This window comes from Apteryx rowi, unplaced genomic scaffold (assembly GCF_003343035.1).
Source record: "Apteryx rowi isolate R43461 unplaced genomic scaffold, aptRow1 scaffold_297, whole genome shotgun sequence".
Lineage (NCBI taxonomy): Eukaryota > Metazoa > Chordata > Aves > Apterygiformes > Apterygidae > Apteryx > Apteryx rowi.
The window spans coordinates 1-22957 of NW_020449385.1; the positions used below are offsets into that span (position 1 = coordinate 1).

The 22957-nt window shown below is 41.0% G+C and overlaps 1 protein-coding gene across 1 annotated transcript in view; it reads right to left on the reverse strand.

Moving 5' to 3' along the window:
• Positions 1 to 14499: 14499 nt before the first annotated feature.
• Positions 14500 to 22957, reverse strand: part of LOC112967853 (gamma-aminobutyric acid receptor subunit alpha-5) — a gene marked incomplete at its 3' end in the record, with an annotated part of 10623 nt that continues 2165 nt past the window's right edge. The window contains exons 2-4 of the mRNA XM_026069451.1: positions 16113 to 16234; positions 14833 to 14900; positions 14500 to 14720 (exon numbers count right to left, since the gene is read on the reverse strand). Of these exons, the coding sequence (XP_025925236.1) occupies positions 14500 to 14720; positions 14833 to 14900; positions 16113 to 16234 (411 nt within the window). The remainder of the gene's footprint in view (positions 14721 to 14832; positions 14901 to 16112; positions 16235 to 22957) is intronic.

Below are 22957 nucleotides of genomic sequence, written 5' to 3' on the forward strand. Positions count from 1 at the left end.
GTGCTCTAGGTGACCCTGCTTGAGCAGGGGGGTTGGACTAGATGATCTCCAGAGGTCCCTTCCAACCTCAGTGATTCTGTGATTCTGTGATTCTGTGATAGCTTTCTGCAGGGCTCTCTGTGCTCTCCAGTAGTTGCTTTTCATTAATGTGTGAGAACTTGAAAAACATAGTCACAAAATTGGCTCTTGTTTCAAAGAGACCAGATTTTCTACTGCATAGAGAAAAAAAGCCATGCAGCAGCCATCTCTGATAATCTGAGAGGTAAAAGCATGGGTCATTGCATACAGACTTGCTCTTAGGTGCAGAGTACAAAGTATATATTCAGATTCTAGCTCCAGGAGTCGTAAAGAAATTGATAGTTGGTCTGCTCCTTTAAACATCACCTGAGAAGAGGCAGCATTACTTGTGCCCCTATCTGATTGAGAGCTCACACCTTCAGAGGGAGAACTTCCCAGCTCCGCTTACAGGCACACGCACAACAGTCAGAGAACGCAAAGGTCAGCACACCTTCGGCTTTAGCATTGTGTTAAAGCTTAGGTAACCTTTGCATGCCCTAGTTTACACAGCTGATTACAATGAAATTACTCCCTCTTTGTATTTGCTGAAAGAAGAGAAAGGCAGCTTTGGCATGCATGTAGAAAAGAGTCTTTGTTTAATCCTTTTAATGTGGTCACTCCAGAATGATCTTACTGTGCTAATTGCAGCAGTTATCTGAGCTAGAGACACTCTTCAAACCAGAATTTTTCTGCCATAGCATTAGAGCTGTTCATACTGCAGTTCTTTTAAACAGAAGCATTTAAAAGCTTCTCCTCCTCCATTATCATTCTGTCTTAATAAAAGAACTATGGGATTAGTTTCACTCAAACACAATTTTTGACAAGATTATAAATAGCTGTTAAAAGTCCTTTATAATGGGAGGATGAGAGTCCGATTTTATTGAAATTAAAATTAAAATTCTCCGACTTCAATGGGGCCTGTATTAACTCAAAATAGGTAAGAAACTGGATACTGATATTTATTATTAACTATGAAATTTCACTTTCATAATGCTCCAAATACTCATACTGCTATCCAACAGTTAAGCAACCACTAGGAAGCTATAGCACATCTTAATTTGCTGAGAAAAAAGCTAGACATACAAATTGCTTTATGTATCATTCATAATCGCATGTGAAAGTGTCATCGAAACTCTGTTATGTATAGCCTTTACTTTAAATACCAAAAGTGATTATTGATGTCTGTTCCAACAAAATTTACGATAGATATATATACAACCATCTAATAAATATACAACAATTTAAACAGCAGGATTTCTTAAGTCCAGAAAAGTCACCATAGAATTTTTTTGCTGGAGAATTAAGCATACCAATTCTTTCAAAAAGTTGTTCATTTTTAACAGTCTGGGGAAAAAAAGAGGTGTTAAAGTCAAGGATGTGGTGAGAAAATAAAGGCAGATGTTTGGGACCTGGAGATCCATCTGGAGTGTGTTTCAAATAGAGGCAGGAATTCCTCTGCAGAAGTCCCAGAAGCACAAGGCACCCTGCCCCGCAAAAGCCATTTACAGGAAGCTACGAGGGCCTCCTCACTGTTTCTGTGGTTGCTCTAGAGGGGATAAAAGAAGTAGCACAGTTGTTATGGGGCGTGGAGAAGAAGGACACTGTGAGTTCAGGGATGCTATGAAGCACTTCTCTCAATGCAAGGAGTGTCTACCGCTACATGTAGGTAAAGAGCTGGGTGATTCAGCAAAGCTAACATCTCTTTGCTACTCTGGAAATGTATAAAACACTTTCCAGAGTATTATCTGCAGCTGCCAAACAGGAGGTGAGGACAGTCACCTGCCTAGAGAGCTAAGAGACAGTAGCAGCAACCTGTTTTTTTTTAATCAGCTACTACGTTTATTATGCAAACAAATAAAAACAGAGAGCTTTAGAAGGAGAAGGGAACAGAAAGGCAGAGTCACCAGAGGCTTTTAGGAGACCTTAACTCAACATAAATGTTGAATAACTGTTACTCACACAGGGGAATCATGACAGGTTTTGCTGGCTCTGAGGTACCCGGACCAGAGAGATACAAAGCTCTTCTGCCTGTTTGCCGTAACCCCAAACCAACCAAGTCTTCTTTACTGTTGTGCATTGCCTGTTCCCCTGATCAAAGGGAGCATTTTAAAACTGCGCTTTGGGCCTACTGTGCTGGTAACCAATTACCACTGTGTGGTTCAGGCCAGAATGGCTGCAGAAGAGTCAAAGTCTCCTTCCCAATAGGAGGCCAGCCACCATCATTTTCCTTAAAAAGGCAACATGTTTGCTTGAAACTTGTTTCAAACCTATTTCACCATCTCCTGAACATGTCAAAAAAACAATTAAGTGGATTCAACTTCACCCAAACTTTATCCCACCCCAAATGGTAGGCTGGCTCTGTGTGAAGAGCAACTTTAAGGTCAGGTCAGACTATTTTGAGGAATAAACTCCAGGAGCTTCCATAGGATACCTGCTGCTGTGTAGTCTTTGCATAACAATTCATGCCCTTGTAGTGTCTCCAGTACAGGCTCTCATACGCTCATGCAGAAAATAAAATCAGAGAGTCTTTTTTTTTTTTTGAAACTGTGAACACATTGTTAGGCTTGTAAAATTACTCATTTAGCCTTGACTCAGGACAAAACTACTCACTTCATTCTCCCACAGTTATGTCTTGAGAACACTTTTCTAACCAAACTGTTACTGCTTTCAAAGGGTTTTAAAATAAGACATGTTTCAGGCCCAGGCAGAATAACTGTGTAGTCTAGAGAACTGATGCCTGCCTATGTTCCTGAAGAAAATGCATATGTGTGTTTATATGAGCATATATAAAGATCTTTCCTGGTTCTGAAGCACTTCTCATACAGTCCTAACAAAACCTGTACATGGTGGTGACAGTGGGTAACCTAACACAGTAAAGAAGTGTTAGGAAGTGGATACACCTTCAATCATGTTATTGATAGCTGTTAGAGTTATCCTAAGGCAATAAGACCTGAAACTCGCACCTGGCTGAGTGACTTGTCTGCAGTGTGGTTCAGGGGAAGAAAATTAATTAGGTCCAGTAATTCAAACACTGCCTTTCTCATGAAGCTCTGTCACTGTGTAGGATAAATGGCCAAAGGAGGATTCAAGGTCCTATTCTGCCCCTCTAAGTAGGGTGGGGAGGCAGTTCACCTCCCTGCTTCTTATTCCTACTGCTGATGGTACATTCATTTTCTTGGGATCCAATATACAAAGTGAATACAGAATAGAAATTAAAGCTCGGAGCTTGAGTGAAGTGGTCTGTACAAATTTCTGTCTTGGCCCATTTCTGCTTTGTAATCACTCTGTCAACAATACTACTCTTTTCCTACTTCCCTGAGATGCGTTATCTTTGTATGACACTGAAATGTGCTTTGAAAATGCCACAGAGAAGAGGCTGGAAGACTAATGGAAGACTAATAACTCTAATTACTGATGTTGTTGTGATCTGTGAATACATAATTCAGATACATTGTGTACTTGACAGCAAAATTCTCATTTTAAGTGAACCAAATCCTTAGCATAGCTTATGCTGCCTCTTTAATTGCCTAGGTTAGCTGTGCTAAAGACTAGGTTATCCTGATTTGATCTGAGGGGGACGGGACTAATCTCAAAAGCTTCACTACAGGAATGACTTCCCTGCACATGGAGTACTTTGGCATACCCAGAGCACACCTTTAGACAGGAGCAGGGGAGCTGTTCAGCCTCTAGACATGGGAGGAACTGAGAATGGCAAAGAAACAACCAATAGGCCACTTAACTGAACTGATGTTTGACAGGAATTTTGTGGGTTACAGAAAGAATCACATTCCTAGCTCCTGGTCAAAAGTTATAGTAGAGGTAATACTTTTCATTCTACAACATTTCTTTTATATGCATAACAGCAATGAATGGAGCATTGAATTTATGCCTATCCATCCTTGCCATGAAAAGTATCTAATGAAGTCCATCAGCAAAGTAAAACTTGTTGGAAGAAGCATTACTTTCATCAGATGAAGTGGCACATTCAAAAAACCAAGCTTTTAGGCAGCCAAGTCCTTCTTTAGGTTCTGTGCTACAAACCTTACCTTCCTAAAGAAACTTTAGACCAATATGGCTACACAGCTATGAATGCTATAAATATGTATAGGACCGTATCACACTCATCTAATAGATAGTTCCACTCAAAAGCCTTTCCATGCTTTCTCTCCCTGCTGGTTCCCTTATACATGATGAACCCTCCTTGACCACCCGTGACAAAGGCCTTTGAATTTCTCCTCTGCAGTGACTTCTATTGTTACTTAATTCTTAAATTAAAAAAAAAAAAAACTTATTAGAAATGGCAATGCTGAGAAGCTGTTGCAGTTGTTGATACCAGTAAAATGGAAAATAACATCTCAGCCAGCCCATACTTTATTATACCAGCTACATATTCCCCCAAATTGGCACATGTTACAAGTCTTAATAATAATCTCCTAATCAGCATGAGGCATGAAGTGGCCATTTGGTGGCATGTTCAGCTGTGTGTTAAATACAAGAGATTTGACTGTTTTTGCATTGTTGTGTAAGACTGAACTATGGGCTTTGCTTTAGCTCTTGAGAAAAGCAGCTCCCAAGTACTGACAAAGTCAAGCTGGTGATGGCAATGACCAGTGCTGCCCAACTGCACTGTGGGGTTGTCCCTTGCTTTCAGCAGGAGGAAACCCAAGTACCTGAGCAAAAAGGGAGGCACAGAAAGCTCTCACAGACACCCTAACTGATGGACACTAAGGACTGTGGTGGCCACAGCACAGTACACCTGTCCTTCAGTTTTCACGCTGCCTACTAGGCTGTTTGATCATTGCAGATCTCCTGACCCAGTCAAAGGGGCTTTTTTTCCCTCTGTTTCTACCGGTCAATATGGCACACACACCCAACTCGGATGTGGGTCGTCCAGCTGCCCAGCCATCCTCTTCCTCCCTTCCCGTTCATTCGACCTTTATATTTGTACCGACAGGCAAAATATGTAACTGCTTGTAATATTTCCTATAGAGAAAAATGAGCTGAATTTAGAAAGTCATCTGTGGAGGTGGGGGGGACTAGATGGGCAGTACCAGCCCATTTGGGCCATCTTACATCATGACTGGGATGCACTGAGATGGGAAGGCGGGTAGGAGGGATTATGTTTTTGCATCCAGAGCTGAAATCCCTGGTTATTTTCCATGGTTTCAGATGAATAATCTACAGCTCCAAAACATTACACTACAGTTTCCTTTCACCAACTCTCATTTAACCTCAGCCTCTTCTTATTCCCTTCACATTTCTAAGCCCACCTCCTATGTCACCTGTCACAAAGATCCCCTATCTTTTGAGTAACTTAAATGTTCCTGAACATTTCTGTGTGAAAGAGGCACAGATCGAGTGATCTGATGATACGCTCTTTAACATGGCAACATGTGCTCTTTCCCCCTGCTCTGTCACAGGGAAACATTTGCACATACATTTCTGTATGTACCCCCTTCAGTACATGGAAAAGGCTTGTTCAGCCAGCCAGGCAGGACATCATTGTCTGGTTTTTGCCTTTTGTCTCTGAAATGCTACATGCTTCTGATCAATAGAGCTTTGGAAGTGACAGGTAAATGGCAGGCTGTGGGTGTTCACTGCTCCAGGGAAAGAGCTCTCCTACAGCTGTTCCCACCATAAACAGTCATTAAACAGTTTGCTGCCTCCTGCATTTTTTACATGAACAGGACATGTGACGTGAGTACATTAGCCATTGAAGAGATGACTGTGGAGTAATCAGACAACCACATAAAGTCTGACCAAGCTGTTAAAATAACCCAAGGTGAAATCTCCCCTTCCAGTCCCCAAATTTCCTGTCTCAAATTCCTGATGGGAGTAGGCACGGGGAAAGCCACCCTTGCAGAAATTCTTCCTAGGCTTTCACACTAGATCTAGTGCATATTAAGGACATCACCTCAGAAATTTAGCTAGAGCCTTATGAGAAAGACTTGTTTCATCCTTTAGAGCAACCACATAGAAATAACAGTTTAGAGTGTTTGGAATGATGCAAACCTGACTATAGGATATAAATTTCTGTATGTGGTTTCAATAAATTTTAATTTAAGAGTAGGAACAGAATAAGTCAGACTGAGCATCAAGTTAAGATAAAATTAAGATCTCTTAGAACGTAAACAAGATCTCCAAAGGCAATGTCTTAAAACCTCTACAGAACAGAATAGACAAACTACTGAAAATGGAAAGAAACATGCAGCCAATGGAATGGACTACTGATAAAATGACAATCCATGTGTATTTTTTCATCTATACTGTCATATCAGGAGACTTTCCTGAAGGAAGGCTGAAGAAGCAAAGTAGAAAAGAAAGAAAGAGGACAATGAAAACTACTCCTTTCCAAAAAGGAACCAGGAATCAGCCCATTGCATGATTTTACTCAGCTATACATGTTCAGTAATTTGATGAAGTTATCTGAGAAGTGTAAATTATTGAGAATTTCCTACAGGGTAACAGCAACATAACATGACCCAGGAACAGTTCACGTATAATGAGATTTTAAACCTGCGTTAATTTTTCACTCCATCATAATACGTTCATCTGCCCAAACTTTACGACACTCACATCCTCCAAACACGAAATCTCTACTACTGCACACTGAGATTTGAAAGGAATTTGGTGTGAATTAACTCTAATACATGAAAATTAATTTCCCATTGTCTTTGATGTTGAGTTTTTTTCTTTCAAGAGAGCCAAACTGGAGAAGGTTTTATTAGGTTTGGAGGCTACCAAAGAGAAGAGCAGAACATTGCACTATGCAAACTATAGGTCTGCACCTGCAGTGGGTCAGTGCAGTAAAACACAGGTCATCTAGCTATCTCTCATCTTTAGCATGCCAGCCAAGGCTGTGTCATACCTGTAACTACAAGCTGGTTTTAGGAATTTGGAAATTATACCTCCCCCTCAGTTGACTTCTGCTTTTCCCAATGTTTTTTGTCCCAGCGGTGGCTCATTCTTCCTGTAGGAAAGCTCAGGGTAGTGAACCAGAGTATAGGACAAAGTGACATACCAGAGCAGGAAAAGAGGTGCTTGGCATGTACCACTATGTATACCAACCTTTCCAAAACATCCTAGACAAGGTCCCTCCTTTCTTCTTTTTTGAAGCAGCTTGGAGCTGCTCTGTATGCTCCCTAAGCACTTTATTCCTCACACACACACTTTTACTTTCTGACTGCCTCAGATCCCGACACATCCAACTTGCAGTACCTCCTACTTATTCCTAAGTGACTATCAGTACCATGTATCCTGCTCCACAAAATCCTTCCACATCCATTTCCTGCAAAGCCTGCTCCCATGTAAGCCCTCAAATGTGTCTTCCTAATCCTGCTGTTTTGATTCAGCCACAGGTTCCTGGCACCCACCAGTGTCTAGCTGGCCTCTGGCATCCCTAGGAAGATACCCTCTAGACTCTTCTGAGGGAATCCCATTGTTTTATTCTCACCTCTCTATGTAACATCCTGGCCCTGCACTGCTGTGACTTGGTTGAGACAGCAAGTTGGGCACCCCAGGAAAGGGGAGGGCTGCCAGCCCAGGGAATGGGGTGGAGGTCAGCATGTGCATCCTTCCCAGCCTTCTGGCTACTGCTGCATGCTCTGCTCTCCTGCCTCCTCATCTCCACATAGGCAAGACTGCAGTTCACTGGGGTTTCTTGTACTCCTCCTAAAGTACATTACATTCCTGCCTGCGCCCACCCAGACAAAAGTGAAGGAGCAACCCCAATTTGAGTGTGCTTACACGTGCTGCAACTGCACAACCTTGGGCTATACATTGCATGGAGCGGAAACTGTGCAAGTCTCACACAACACAGCTATGGAACCAGCTGCTGCCTACAATGACCCACAGCTTTAGGCAGTTTGCACATTACCAGTCTCCAGACTACATGAGTATGGGGTGGGAAATACGAAAGGAAATAGCTAAATAGGGTGGGGCTCATATGACTAAATACCAGTATCAACAGTAGTAGCCCTAACCTCCTTTTTCTGCCTGTGTGAAGAAACATGAGCTCTTGAAGTCTGAATGGAAAGAAATAAGCATCTTTCATACTAAAGTAGACATCTAAAATAAGGCAGACAACTAACTCCTTAAAAGAGTCTCTCCACTGCACTGGGAGTGATCCCGAGCTGACAGGCTCAGCTGCAGCTATCAGCATTATAGATGAATAAAGTCAGATGAGGCAGATCCCACCCGTACTGTCTGGTGTACTCCACCACAGCATGCTTTAGATTACTCATTGGCAGTCTGATGTTTCAGCACCAATGTAAATGTGCTGCAGGGGATGGTATTTCCAATTAGTCAGGTGATGTTTTTAATTTCACTTAAAATGAAATGACTAGGGAATTCACTGCAATGTTGTACTCCCTTGGCAACAAAAAAGATAGTGTAGCCATTAACATTTTTTTAATATTTACCAGGTACTTCCAAAGCCCCTGTCCACAAGAAGCTGGGATTTATCTGTAGATCTGGGCAAAGAAAGAGTCACTGACGCAGCTGTGCTTTCCTGGGGATAGTTGGGGGATACCTGCCAGGCCACTGTTTCCCTCCGATTTCTGGTCTGTTAGCCCTGCTTCTCCATGCACAGCCAGGAGACCAGATCATCCAGTTTTCAGTAGTCAACGAGACCTCAGCTGGCTTGTGCTTATAGCATGGGGGGAACACTAGCAAATTTGGCAGAAATTGCACCAGCTAACTGCAGTGGAAGGATATGTCTGCTTTTGTGTTCAACACAGACCTGAAACTAAAGCTGGATCTTTTGTAGCCCCTCAAAGTCCAAGAAAGCATCTCATCCAAAGATGGGTTGGTTCTGGTTTGGGTTTTGTCTTTCAATCAATTGTATCCTTGCTGTGAGAGTTCCTCTCTTTATGATGGAGATCGCTGCAGGGCTCTGCCCATTTTTATTACCAACAGAACAGGCTATTGTAATGCACTATACATAGGGACTATATCTGGAAACCTTTTTGGATGTTGCAGGTAATAATTGCCTATTTTGAATTTATTACACCACAGTCTCCTCTGATTCTTTTCTTTTCCTGGCTGTAATTCTAGCTATGGATTTTTTCAAAACAATGAAACTTGGTTCCTTGAAGGACAACTTTTGAGATTTGATGGTAATGTGCAATAAAAGCAGAAATACTGGAACTGATAGCTCTAGCATTAAAACAAGAACCCTGCAGATACACTGTCCTTAGGGAAGGCCCCTTCACTTCATGTATCCCTGCTTTCCCTTGTTCTGTTAAAACTTGAACTGATGAAAGGCAGCTGAGAGTACCTGGCACCACAGCAGTTTTTCAGCACTCTGCAAGATTCAGCCCAAAGTGAAAAAAATACTTTTTTTTCCTGGGATAAGCTGCTTGAAGATTGTATATGAAAGAAAAGGCAGCAAGTCTTTAAGACAGTAAAAGGAAACGTGTATTTGCATGGTTTGAGACCTCCCAATTAGTTTTATAATATTTATACAATACTCAAACCATTGCCAGATCCTTTTTTTGTAAATATAAATGGATGCATAAATGAAGCTTTCTCTTTGAAATAAGAACAAGATATGCAAATTAAACAAAAATGTTCCCATCTAGATGACTAGCTGACTGAAAACTAACTAGATCTTTTAAAAATGCAGGTTGGCTGGCTGTTCCTCATTTGGGGTCACACAAGCAAATCCACATCTGGGAAAGTCTCCCTTCTGGCAAAGTCAGCACTTTGAGAATGAACACATTTTTCATAGAATAATTTTCCCATAAAAAAACACACAAATCTGGCTTTTCCAATGGAAGTTTTGAAAACAGCAACATATCTTCCAGTCAATTCTTTTTATAACCAATACCTCTATAGTATAAAAAGGTTAGTTTGGTCATGAAATGCTTCATACACGGGTAGAGGCATCATGCACCTGGAACACATGTACACTTGCACATACAATTTTAATGCTCAGTGCTAATGTAAGAAACAGTATTTTCAGCAGAGCGAAGTCTCTGTATTCACTACAGGATATCAAGAAGTGGGGTTATGCTGCCATCAAGTGGACAGCTGTTCAACAGCATTGAATTTTAAATGTCTTCCAGGAATGATAAAGATAACTCTCTTTCAGGGCTGTAATAAAGACTTTGGAGGTTCTTAACTCTGCTTTGACCAAGCTGATGTCTGCAGTCTCAGGCTTAAAAATTATGCATTAACAATGTGACAAATTTACCGGTGAATATTCTCAGGATCTCTGGGAACCCTCAGTCATCATAATAACACGGGAAAAATCACTGTGTGGTACACTCTTCATACATATGACCATATGATATTTAAAATCCCAAATTATATCATATGTCTGGCAGTCTTAGGGCTAATAGAAGAATCTCGGGGTCCTTTCAAAGTTAAGGTGAGAATCTGGCTCTAAGGAGYCTAGCCCTTACAATGACACAAAAACGTTTTTCAGTATCTACAAGCAAATGAAAAGCCAGGCAAAACTGCCTCAGAACTGCTGTCCAGAGGTTCAGTTATGGTCCAAAAGCTTGGCTTTAGTGAGCATGTTCTGCTTCATACAATTTATGGCCAAAAAGGCAGACTCGTACCATTTTCCAGTGTTGTACAGCAAAGTTTATCAAGCTCCTGTCTTTATAGTCCATTCCCACTGAAGAAAAAAAAATGCAGCTCATTGAGATATTCTGATTCTCTTAACCTGAAAAGGTTGCTCAATGACTCCCCTCATTTTCCAGAAGAGTTTTACAGAACAAATGAGCTTCACACTTTTTACAACATATATTTCTCAGACAAGATAAACTATATATTTTTAAAGTAATTATGGGAACAAAATTTAACTTTTGCCTCCATTCACAATGCTATTTTCTACATAGACTAGTGAAATATGAGGCACATTTGCTAGCACTTTTACCACAACGCTCTCACTAAAAATCAACATTTAAAAATGTGCACGCAGACAATACTCCCCTCTAGGGGCAGAAATAAAATTTGCAGCATTCAATACAATAGTGTATCATTTGTAAATCACATTAGCAAAATAAAACAAATAAGACCTACCAAATCAAAGACAATTAGAATTATTAAGTCATTCCCTGCAGAGACCATTATTGCCTATGAAATTTATTTAAAGTGTGTTGTGTTCTTATATTCATGCAGAAGAGATTTAATACTACACATATAGAGAAGCCTATTTTTTACATTTCCCTAGCAAAATACAGCACATCGACTTCTGACCTAGACAACATACTGTCAAATGCAAAATGCAAAGAACACTTTTTTCTTTATAAGTAAACACATTTATAATGAAAACACATGTACTGACAAGTGCTAAAGCTGGAAATTTACTCAGCTGATCAAACTTGGTATATTTGGAAGCCAAATAAGATAGAAGGGCACCACCGACTTTGCTGCTTTCCTCCTCTTCATTCAGACAGCTAGATGCAAGGTTGCAAAAGCAATTCAGGCATCTCTGTCAATGACAGAGGGTCCAATCCTCCTTGCACAGATTACTCCTACGTACAGCCTGCGAAACACACAATTCCTCCTTGGAAATGAGGGAAATACAGAACTAACAGAGGGCTGCCTTCAAATCCCCAAATCCTGGGAACTAAAGAGGTCTGCTGGGAGCTGCAGGAGACGAGACCCCCTGGCTAAGCCCAATAGCTTCATGCAGTGCATCAGCACTGCAATGAGAACTTCTCCCCTAAAAGGCTCTACGCTGTCTATCTTCTGGTGGAAAACCATGCTAAGTAGCACTGAGGAGCTGTTACCTTCATTGGGAGACCCAAAAGGTGTAGCAGCAGCTGAAGGAGGCTGAGTGCATGTCACAGCCATCGCTGCACAGCTGGGAAGGGGAGCCTGAAACAATCTTGCAGCAGAACTTCGCTCCCACTACTGAAATGCCCATCATGAAAGGCTGGTATCCCTAAAGTAGCACAGCTCCTTACACGTTACAAAAGCAGCCTCCGGACTTAGGTTTAAATAGAATAGCATGCACACTTCTTAATAGATTTCAAAGTTATTATTTGCAATAGTGGAAAACAAGATATTTTAAAAGCTTTGCGCTCCATTTCTTATCGCATACGCCATGGTTGGTGGGAATTTATTTCCACACACATGCACACCCACACACAACACTCAAAAAAAAAAAGTTATGTTACATGTTTTTTTAGGTTAGAAAAGCATTCTGCATCTTTCTGTAGCCTACAAGAACACCAATCTGAAGAGCCTTAACCTAAGCTTTGACTGTTTCACTTCCAATCCTAAGGCCCATATTCATCCCATCTAACTTCAAAAGGCCTCCTCGGATATCTAGATAAGGCTGCTGCCTTGAGCCCTCTCCTGTTCCCCGAGCTGTCATCTGGGCAATGTGCCCATGTTTCCTTTTTGTGAAAACAAGGGGAAAAGAGAAGCAGTGGGAAGATGAGAAAGACTGGGTCAAGCCCAAATTTTGCTCCAGCTGMATGTTATGAGCAGGACACAGTCTTTTCTTCAGTATACCTACAGCTTGCAGCACCTAATTGAGTAAGTCTACCACAATCACAGGAGAGGCACCTCCAAAGAGCAATTCAGATTCAATGGCGAGGTTACCTACTAGATGTATCTTGCTCCACTAACCCTGGTGACTCAGTTAATTGCCTAATGACTCTGTGCCTCACTGCATTTCTTTAACACTGCAAAACCCACTGATTCCACAAAAATAGCATGCCAGCTGTGAATCCACCACACAATGCAATGTTTTCCTCCAGGCTGTTAGCCTGATTTGGACTTTATTTACACAAGTAATTTACACAAATAATCAGGAATTGCTTCTGTAGTGGTCTCTGGAGTTGTACTAGTGTAGTCCTAGCAGCAATGAGACTGGTATTAAGGCCTGAATTACCAGCATTTTTGTGAAATATAGGTTTCTCTTCTAGTTGTTTTGACTTTCATTCATCTAAACACACACTATATCACTACATTGTTTCAGGGCTTTATTATTATTGAGACCACTAACTCAGCAAAATGTGTGAGAAATGACAGCAATATATGGCAGAAAGAAAATGGGAGATTTTCCCCTACTTTTAAATCCCTAATCAAATCTAAATCTTTTCAGTACTAGTGCATTTACAATTGTGATCTAAAGCTGTCACCATATACAAAAGGATACCTTACCTCTCCTAAATCTCTTTTCCTTTCAGAGGAAGGGATTTAAGGCTAGGACCAAAAAAATCTGGACAGAAACACCCGAAATAAAATCTGTGAACCTCTAGGTGCCTGCATACAACATTCTAATCTCCCAGAGCCCTGACAGGTCCTGATCCCTTGACCTCTGGAGCGAACTTGATGCTCTGCCCTCCAAACAGCTGGCTGCGTAATGCTTTCTGCAATACTGCAGACCCAGCCCCAGAGAGGGGCAGGCGTTCAGCCTCCTGCTGCGCGCTTGCTGCGCACCAGCTCTTGCCCTCAGCGTGCAGGTCCCCGGTCGGCCCCCCAGGGTCTGTGCCTCCCTCCTCCATTTGGGAGCCTGATGTCCAGCCTGGCTCAGCGTGGGGGAACAAGCGCAGGAAACGCGGGCACTTCAGTGTCTAACTTTAGGCTCCTAACTGCTTTACTGGGTCCCAGGCATCATTCTGTGCTCATATGTGATAAGCTTAGAATAACATTTTATTCCCCAGCAGGTTTTTTCTTTAATCTCTTCTGAAATGTTGTCCATATGACCATGCTTTCAGAGAAAACCCCATTAAAGATATAAGGCAGTCTTAATTACTACAGCTTAATTACTTTTAATGAGCAAATCACCCTACACTGATGTGGGATCTGGCCTGAGAAGAATTTCAGATAATCCTCTAACATCACCAATACTATATCTTATATCTAGGTTATGCAATGATGAAGCTTGACAGTATCCTCTAATCAGATGAGGAGCACGACCCTGAAGAATTGAGACATTGAGCTGCTTCTCTGCCAATATAATGTGCCAGCTTTGTTTTCAGGAATGCACTCGCTACAATAGCTTCACAGTGCTGCTGGCTTACTTCATTTATCCCAGTGATGATTTGCCTATTAGTGAAATTGAAAAAAATAATAATATAAGTGTCAAGAGTTCAAGATGTACTGCCCCAGAACTAGGTGTCAGTTTCTGGCCTCCAAGACAGCTCTCTTGCAATCAGCACTGCAGCTGCAAATGCAAATAATAAGAGAGTACAGATCTTCATAAAAAAGCTGGACTGAATCATCAGATCTGTTGAGAATATGCCTTCCATTTAATCAAAGGAAATATTTAGGTACTAGCAGTATTTAGAAGCTACAAATTAATTGGTGCTTGTAGGCAGTGATTATGTTTTCCACTTCTCTTGATATTCACATAAATATGTGCAAAAGATTGCTTGCCTGGCTCTACTATGAGTGGGGGAARTGGCATTCCCCCCAAGTATTCGCAAAGCTAGTTGGGAAACAGAGTCAGAAGAAATTAAGGCAGGTTATTACCTCATGGTATACAGCAGAGTGCCATCATCCTCAAGGCGCAGAAGCTTGTTTGGTGTTGTCATGTTGTGAGCAATAGACTTTTTGCCATTGTGGAAGAACGTATCAGGGGTCCAGATCTTGCTGGCGAGCAGGTTGTTAAGAGGGAGGCGCTGCATAGGTCCTTTGAATCGAAGCCTTTCGTCCTTCCAGCTTTGTCGAAAAAAAACGTCAATGGTGTATTCCTGGCATAAAGAAACAAACATGTTATTGCAGGGTCTGATTAGAAGCGATGGTTCTGAAAATGACTTTAGCAAGGAAATACAAGTAAGTTAGGAGCCTCAGGCTAGAGCTTACCATTTCTGTGTCTGACACAGGACCAAAACTGGTAACGTAGATGTCTGTTTTCACCTGAGTTATTCTCTCTGTAATAAATATAGGCTCTGAGTCAGTGATTACATTAAGACGCACATACATGTTTCCAATGCATTTCCTTATTAACAACATTTGAATCATCTAACCCCCATCCCCCCAAAATTTGAAATTAAGAAGGTGTTTGAAGAGGAATTTGATCCCTGATCAAATACAAATGTCTACCTCTTTTGGAAGAGAGCCCAGGCTCTCTTCCTATAGTCAGAAGAAACAAACAGGCCCTTCTCAGGTACAATTCCTCTGACCGGTTTAGATGCCTACTACAGGCTGACATGAAGTGTACCTCAGAAAGGCCTATTTATCTCCACTGACTTGGGTGATTTGCTCAATTGCAGACATCTATATTATAGATGTCTAAAGCTAGGTGAAATTAATTCTACCCTCAAGACTCTGAGTCTTTCTGGCATCTTTTCAAATCCAGGACTAATTTAATTTAAGGGCAGAATTTTCAGAAGTTTGTTACATAAGATAGGAGCATCAAGCCCTATTTTCAAGCATCTCTGAGTAAAGTGAGAGGAGAAGGAGAGAAAGCAAGGAAAGCAATGTGTTGGTCTCACAAGACGAAGGGGTGGGGGTAGCCAGATTAAAAAAGGGCCAGGAAGAACATAACAGATGGTTTACACATGGGTAGAAGATGAGAGAAATCTGGGGGAAAGAGAACTGAAGAAGGGCTCAACAAGGTTAGAATGGCAAGCAACTATTCACATGTTATGCTTTTAAAATAGCTGCTATAGAGGTTATCTAAATGACGTATCAATACAGAGTCACTGCAGCTATCTAAATACGGATGCTTTGGGGTTCTTTTTTTAACAGCGATTTTTTGTCACTGGCATAATTTTATACATGCTGACCAGCAGGGAACCTTAAAGCAACTTGCAAGCACCCTGTCTGGCTCACCTTAAAAGAGAAGAGTACCAAAACAAACAAAAAAAATGCAAACTGTATTCAATTACAGAAAACATGTATTATGCATGCCTAATCCAACCTCAAATGACTTCAGTGAGTGAAAGAAAAAACTTCAGTGACCTTTGTACCTGTTTGCAAGGAGACACTATATTCTGGTCTACATTTAGCTAATTAAACACCTCTCTCTCATTAAGACCTGTCCCAAGGGCAGGTACCTATACAGGAGGGCATCAGGGGAGTCACTACGCAGGAAGAATTGTCTAAATGATTCACCAGCCACAACTAAAGTGTTATTCTACCTCCCAGTCCTGGGCGTAGTCGGTTGTCATAGCCGTCCAGCAGGCCATCCAAGATCCTGGTGAATATAGTAATGTTATCATTGGTGTCCTCTTTCCCTGAAGCTGTTGGCATTTGCGAGAACCTATTTTATGCAAATAAAAAGAAACATGTCAAAAGCTGTGCCAATCTCAAGAGGCTTCCTCTCCGCAGCGTAATTTGCAGGAAACTTCACAAAGGGAGCCTCCAAGTCCCCTGCTCTCTCCCCTGCCTTTTCAGCTGTTAGGGCTGTAGGTGACGTGGTCCTTGGGACCCCACTTCCCTGGCGCTGGCTCTGGCATGTATCCATCCACCCCAGGGAGCAAACTGAGCCCACAGAGCCAGCAAAAGCTGTTAATTTTTTTCCCAGATTAGCTCTCCAGTCTTTGTAAACTGCATCAGCTCACAGAGGGGCTATGCAAGCAGCACAGGTTTGCCTAGAGATACCCCTTCAGGTCTGCCTGAAGGTACTCTTTAATCCTTACATGCCAATAGCTTCTAATTTCCACAGTTTATGTAATTCCCAGAACGGATGCACTCTAACTTTATTTGAGGATAAGGAACTCCCATTGCATTCAAATATTCCACCCGGATCATGGAGGTACCTGAAAAGAATACTGAAGTACAGAAAATACAGTTCTTTATTCCTCCTTTCTCTTCTTCATGAACTACTCCTCCCTTAGGGTATGCAAATAACAACAATGTGTAGCGGGCTTCATTCCATATCTTTTGGGCCAGATCTGTTTTCACTTTTTGCTCGTTATGAACTCTTCTTTTATTTCAGTGATATGTACATAAGTATTTCAGATATGGTCCTTTTAGCAAGAAAAACATCCCTGGTTTGTTTTTTTTAAAAAACTTATCTGCTCAGGTATCAATGGATCAGACCAACCTACAAGGCTGGCTTGCACAGAAAGTACCCACAATGAGCCCACAGCTCACAGTACAACTATAACTTGCATTTTTAAATCTATTTGATTTTCATTTTAAGATGCTCAGGAGAATCCCCTGCACACTAATGCCTATGCTTACCTAAATAACAGATAACAGACACAAAAGTTTATCAATAAACATGCTTCATCTGCAGCTAGCAATGACTATCTCTTGAGACAGCAAGTACTTATTCAAGTTTCAGCCTCTGCTGAAATTGCTAACAAATGTTGCAGCTGTGACAGAGGGCATGTTACCCTGCTAAGAACCATATTCCACTTCACGCACCCTGCCAATACACAGCCACCACTTATACTCATATGACCTGAACTGGATGTGAACCAGTGACCCAGAGATAAAAAAAGATCCATATTTATTTATTACCAATCCCCAGGGAAATAAATCAGTAAATAAACAGAGAATCTCAAAGCATTCCACAGAATAGCTTTTCTTGCAGGATGCCTTTAAAATACATATTATACTTACTTAACAAACAGGGCTTATAAAAAGAAAGATGAGGGACCTTAATCTGGTTTTACTGCACAAGGTTTACACTGAATATGACTTCCCTGACATCCATGTAATCAGCCTGGGCACAGTCTGAAAGTTTTAGGGACATGAGACCTGGCTCACTATGAGCTGCTGGTGGCCACGTACTACCTCAGAGCCAAACCCAGAGGTAGGGACTGAGCCCTGCTTCAGTTCCCTTTATAGCTCATGTTCTTCTGCTGGGAAAAAAAAAGATTTCAGAGCCTCTCAGGAAAGGGGAGCAGGTCAGAGCTGGGGGCGCAAGGTCTGTGGCGATTCCCAGAAGAGCTGAAGCATGTGCAAGAACCAGGCAGAGAGGAAACCTGGTAGCAGGAGCGCCACCGCCACTGTTGCAACCCCTCAGCAAGTTCAAAATCGGGAGAGCCCAAATACCCCAAGGAGCTCCCCTTCACTGCAGGCAGAGGCGTACCTGAGAATTTTGCCCGTTTTTCAGGCCATCCCATCTCTCCATGGACTAAATACTGAATTAACTCTTAGTTTTCATTGCTCTGACCACAACTTCTAGCGAGTAACTGAGGTAGATGACATTATGGATATGTTTGACTAAAATGATATATAGTTAATCCAGTACATCCAAACTAATTAAAGAGCACTAGACATTCTTGCACACTGGACAATTCAAGACAACAGACTACGTCCTTTTTTGTCAAGCGTAATTAAATGAATTCACTGTGTAAATGTTTTAGTTGCAAGTAGCAGCCTAAAGAATAAGGAGAGGGGACATAAGTTACAGAGGTTCTCACTATTCAGTGACGATAACTAATATGTTGGTAAAACCACAGAATACTGTTTACATTTTCTATCATTTATTTTTAGCTTGTTTTCATAAGAAAAACAGACGTGCATCACGCAGTCTGCCTGTTCCACCCTATCAACTTATGCACCCACTTCCATTTTCCAGTGCATCTGACAAAGAGGCTGAGAGATCAAACTTTATTTCATTCTTACAAGTTTCATGAGGAGCAGTGAGCAGACAAGAGGAGAGCGATCCAAATTACTGCTTCATTAAGTAAAAATGTGAGGTCAGCAGTTATCTATTCCCTCTGGCTTGCCGACTGGGCCAGTCAGCATGCATGTAGCTCAAAAACAGCCTCAGCAAAAGCAGCCCACCTCCTCACTGTTAATTAAGAGATATGGAAGAGACTTGCAGGGTGATTAGAAAAGATACTGTGAGATATGGACTGCAGGGGTAAAATGCAGGTCCTACAAGGGGAGATGGCTACTAGGGATGCAAAACAGGGAGCTGGGATTATTGCAGAGGGATGGTACGGGGAAAGACGATACAGAGGCTTGGAAATCAAGCTTAACTAGTTTCTCTGCTCTTGGAAAAGCTTGTATTTTTAGTATGTAAGTCTGAATTCAAAGCTAACTGAACTCAGAGGAAAGATTTCCATTGAACTATTTTTGTGGGGAAGGGACAGAATATACCTAGTTCTCATAATCTCTTCTCCGAATCCAGCATGAGTAATTGATGTTGCTTCATTCTATCTTGACTATATATGCCTTTCAGAAAAATAGTATACACACCTCACATACTGAAATACTTGCATATCCACAAGAAAACCTAATTAATAGATGAAAAAGACGGAGAAATGACTTAGATGAAGCATCATAGAAAATATGCACTTCATCTGTACAACAGCAATCCGATTTAGATTTGGCAGATCACTCAAAAAAGAAGGCATCTGATGCTGAATTACAGAGAAATGTCAGTATTATTCAAGTTGCATTTGTAGATGGATCACTGTTTGCCACTAATGTAAACACTATTTTTTGTTTCACAGAAAAGTAAGCATTTAGTTTATATTTTTGAGGTGGCTGATAAAATAGCAATTCATATTTTGGAGTAAGTGCTGAAATTGTCTTTTATGACATAAGAGCATTAAGACTGTACTTGCAACATTATATGCATTTTTGTATAATAGATACTATAGCTTTATGAATAGTGATAAAACAGTGATATCCTAAATTAATTATTGCCATACATATAAAAATTAGGTTTTATCAAAAAATTAGTAGTGACTATTGTCACCAAGCAACCAAAACTGTTTTTTAAAGCAAACTTTTTCAGTTTTGGAATAAAAATAAACCTAGAAAAAAAACCTAGGAGATGCTAAGAAAATTCACAGATAATTAAATTAAAAGCTCATTATAAACAAACTAAACCAACCAGGAATACTTCTTATCACATTTATTTAATATTGCAATTTCTGGGTAACTGAAAAAAATCAGAAGCCACAGAAAGCGTGATCAGTGTAATATCACGTAACTCCCTAAAGATGTTCAGGCACCTCTTTGATGAGTTCATCATTTACCACGTTAAACATCACTGCCTTTATTACCATTTAGTCAAAATCTTGACAGGTACTATTCATAGCTTAGTTGTATTAAAAGCAAAATGTATTTGTAGGTATTTCATGATTTTCCCAAAACTTCGAAAACAAAAAGAAAAGTTAGATGCTGGAAAATGACTGGGAAATATTTTGCAATTGAAAGTTGCATTTTTTTTTCTCTCTCTTAAGAGTAGAGTTTGAATAACTTGCTTTAAGAGGATCAGAATTATACCAGAACGCTCAAATTAACAGTTTGTGAAAAAGACAGTGGAGAATGCATTTGCACACTCTTGGGATACTGTCAGCTGGCCAGACATCACAGGAAATAGGTATACCTTTTTAAGCTAGCTTCTTACCATCCCTTTCCTACAGGTTCTTGAGATCTAAAAATTTTGATATTCTGTAAATTTAATGAAAATTTAATTCTTCCAAATCAGATAAGAAGGATAGGGGAGAGGAATGATTTTGAAAATAATGAAACTTTAATGGTCTTTGCAGATCCTTAAAGAACAATTTCATTCTTTTATTTACCAGGAGCAGTATTTTATCACCTTCTGGAAATGAGCAATTTGTGAACAGTGGAACTCAAGTTTGTTCTTCACAGGGCAATTTCTCATAATCCTCATCCCCTTGCACCTTAATGTCCCTTTCAATATCCTGAATTTCACCCAGAGTTACTAAACGCTCCCAGGACTCTCAGCTCCTCCCAAGTCCCTTAACTAGAGGTTCACTAAGCGGCAATATGTGCTGCAGCTGATCCTGTGCTAAGCACGCGGTACATGGCCTGCAGTTACACACCTGCTATTTGGCCAGCCAGTAGCCCAAGCAGAACAGAACTGCTGCCACTGTAGCCTTCTGTTCAGCGGAGGGATTCATGCCTGTCGTCCTCCTCTTACCAGTTCTAGGAACTCACTTATTTTTCCAGTTGTTGAAATTTGCTAATGGGTTCAAAAAGCTATCTGGAAAGACGGAGAAGGAAAGGCAAACAGGATAAAAAATAAATAAATGGACAAGCATGACTGTATAAGCATATGCTAATTCTCACAAAATTAGTCTAAAAATATGAGGAAGAACTCCCTAGCACCTGTAAGTAGTTGAAAGGGGATAACCCAGCAGAACTGACTGTTCAGGGTGGCAGAGACTAACTTAAAATAAATTCCATGGTCTGGGGGAGAGGTATGTTTAACCTAAATAGCAGGATTATGCTCTTAATGGTAGAGATTGTGAGCTAGTAGAAAAGTATGTGAAACTACAGACACCCCACAGACTGAATTCTTACAGTGTACAGAAAACTCTTGTGTTGGCTAGAGCTAGAATTAACTGGGATTTTCTGTTTTCCATGTTCCTATTATAAATATTATTAGCAGATGCTTGAAGGAATCAGTCTATACATGCTTCTTGCTAAGACCTCTACTTATCTAAATTGTGGTTATACCAATGACATCCGTCCCTGTTCGTTCGGGCTCTCAGATGAACTTCTGAAATTTCACATCTGAAATGCAAGTGTGCGCAGGGACTTTGTAACACTGTTGCATCCCCAGAAAGGTCCCCGGGACAGTCTGTGCCACGCTCCCCAGAGAAAGAGGTGCTGCCTTTCTCTCAGGTTGCGGAGCCAGAGCGCCAGTGCAAGAAGGGTGACCGTCAGCAGTGGCGATCTGCCGGAAAGTGCCCCGCAACACCGTGTGTTTCCATTCCCCTCCCTCAGAACCGCAAATGTCGGTATTTGCCCAGGGCCTGAAAGTGCAAGCTGCTCAGCAGTGCCATGATACTGCTAGCATCCAGCTGGACAGGACCCCAAGTGAACTGATTTCCATCCTGCGGGATGCTCAGCTGATATGTTCAGCATCACAGTGTTGTTCTTGCAGAGCATCAGTCTGGAGAGGACAGAACCTGAACTATTTTGAATTTCTACTGCCCTCCCACCAGGAAAGCAGCCACCTTTCATGTGTTTTTGTCTGCCTCAATTCTGTAGGCTCTGCACACCTGAAACCTTAACTGAATTCAAATGCAAGAAATCAGGCTCTGTCTCATCTGAAAACATTCTTCTCTGTTATATTTGATTTTGAATTATTCTCTAACACTGTTTACTTTCAATAGAATTGTGAACTATCTTGAAATACTTCAGTAAAATATCTTAACCCAGAGCATTATACAACTCAAGGCTTAAGTCAAGCAAGCTTGAAAAAACTTTGACTTGTGCTGGACTGTTTATGCAGAACTAGATTTATAAAACCCTTGCACCAGCAATGGTGGAGTGTTCACATACTGTTCTCCTTTGCTCTATACCTTTGAATTTCAATTCAGTGATTTTTTTAAAATAACTTTTTCCAACTATGCCTACAGTCCTCCTCTGCAGTCTACTGATGTGGACAATCCTCAATAGTCATTCCATATTTATGTTAACCATTAATCAGAGACTTTTGCTGAGATTTCTGAAGTAGCCTAGGAGACTGAGATGCATAATTTCTGTTTATTTTACTGGGTATTGTGCATCAAAATCCCCCAAAGTGGCTTTGATTATGCCAGTAAAAACCGTATTTATGATTTAATATAAATATGGAATGGCTGTGGAATATAATAGACAATATACTCTGCCTTCATCTGTAATCGCTACTGTATTTTGCTTTTAAATACGAGCTCATTTGACCAATCACTTTTATTCAGCACACTGCAAAATGCACTGAAATGTAACAGTGCATTCCAAACACGGATGAAGCTAATAAAGAAGAATCTGGTAGGAACAGTAAATATTACCAGTATAAGATTTGGGATTGTAGCAGTTAGTATACCAGCCTACATGTAAATTGTACCACTCTGTCCTGAAGAGTCAATCCCAAAGCACTTACCAAATTACACTCAAACTGCTTCTGCCTCTGAAACAGAGACGCTGGAAAAAGACTCTGTCTTTTGAGCAGGGTCAAAACTCAGCCCTCAGGCAGCATGTGAATGGTGCAGTGAATTGGAGCTGCTTATCTCTGCAGGCCCTGACTAAAATTACTAGATCAGAAATGGGGGGG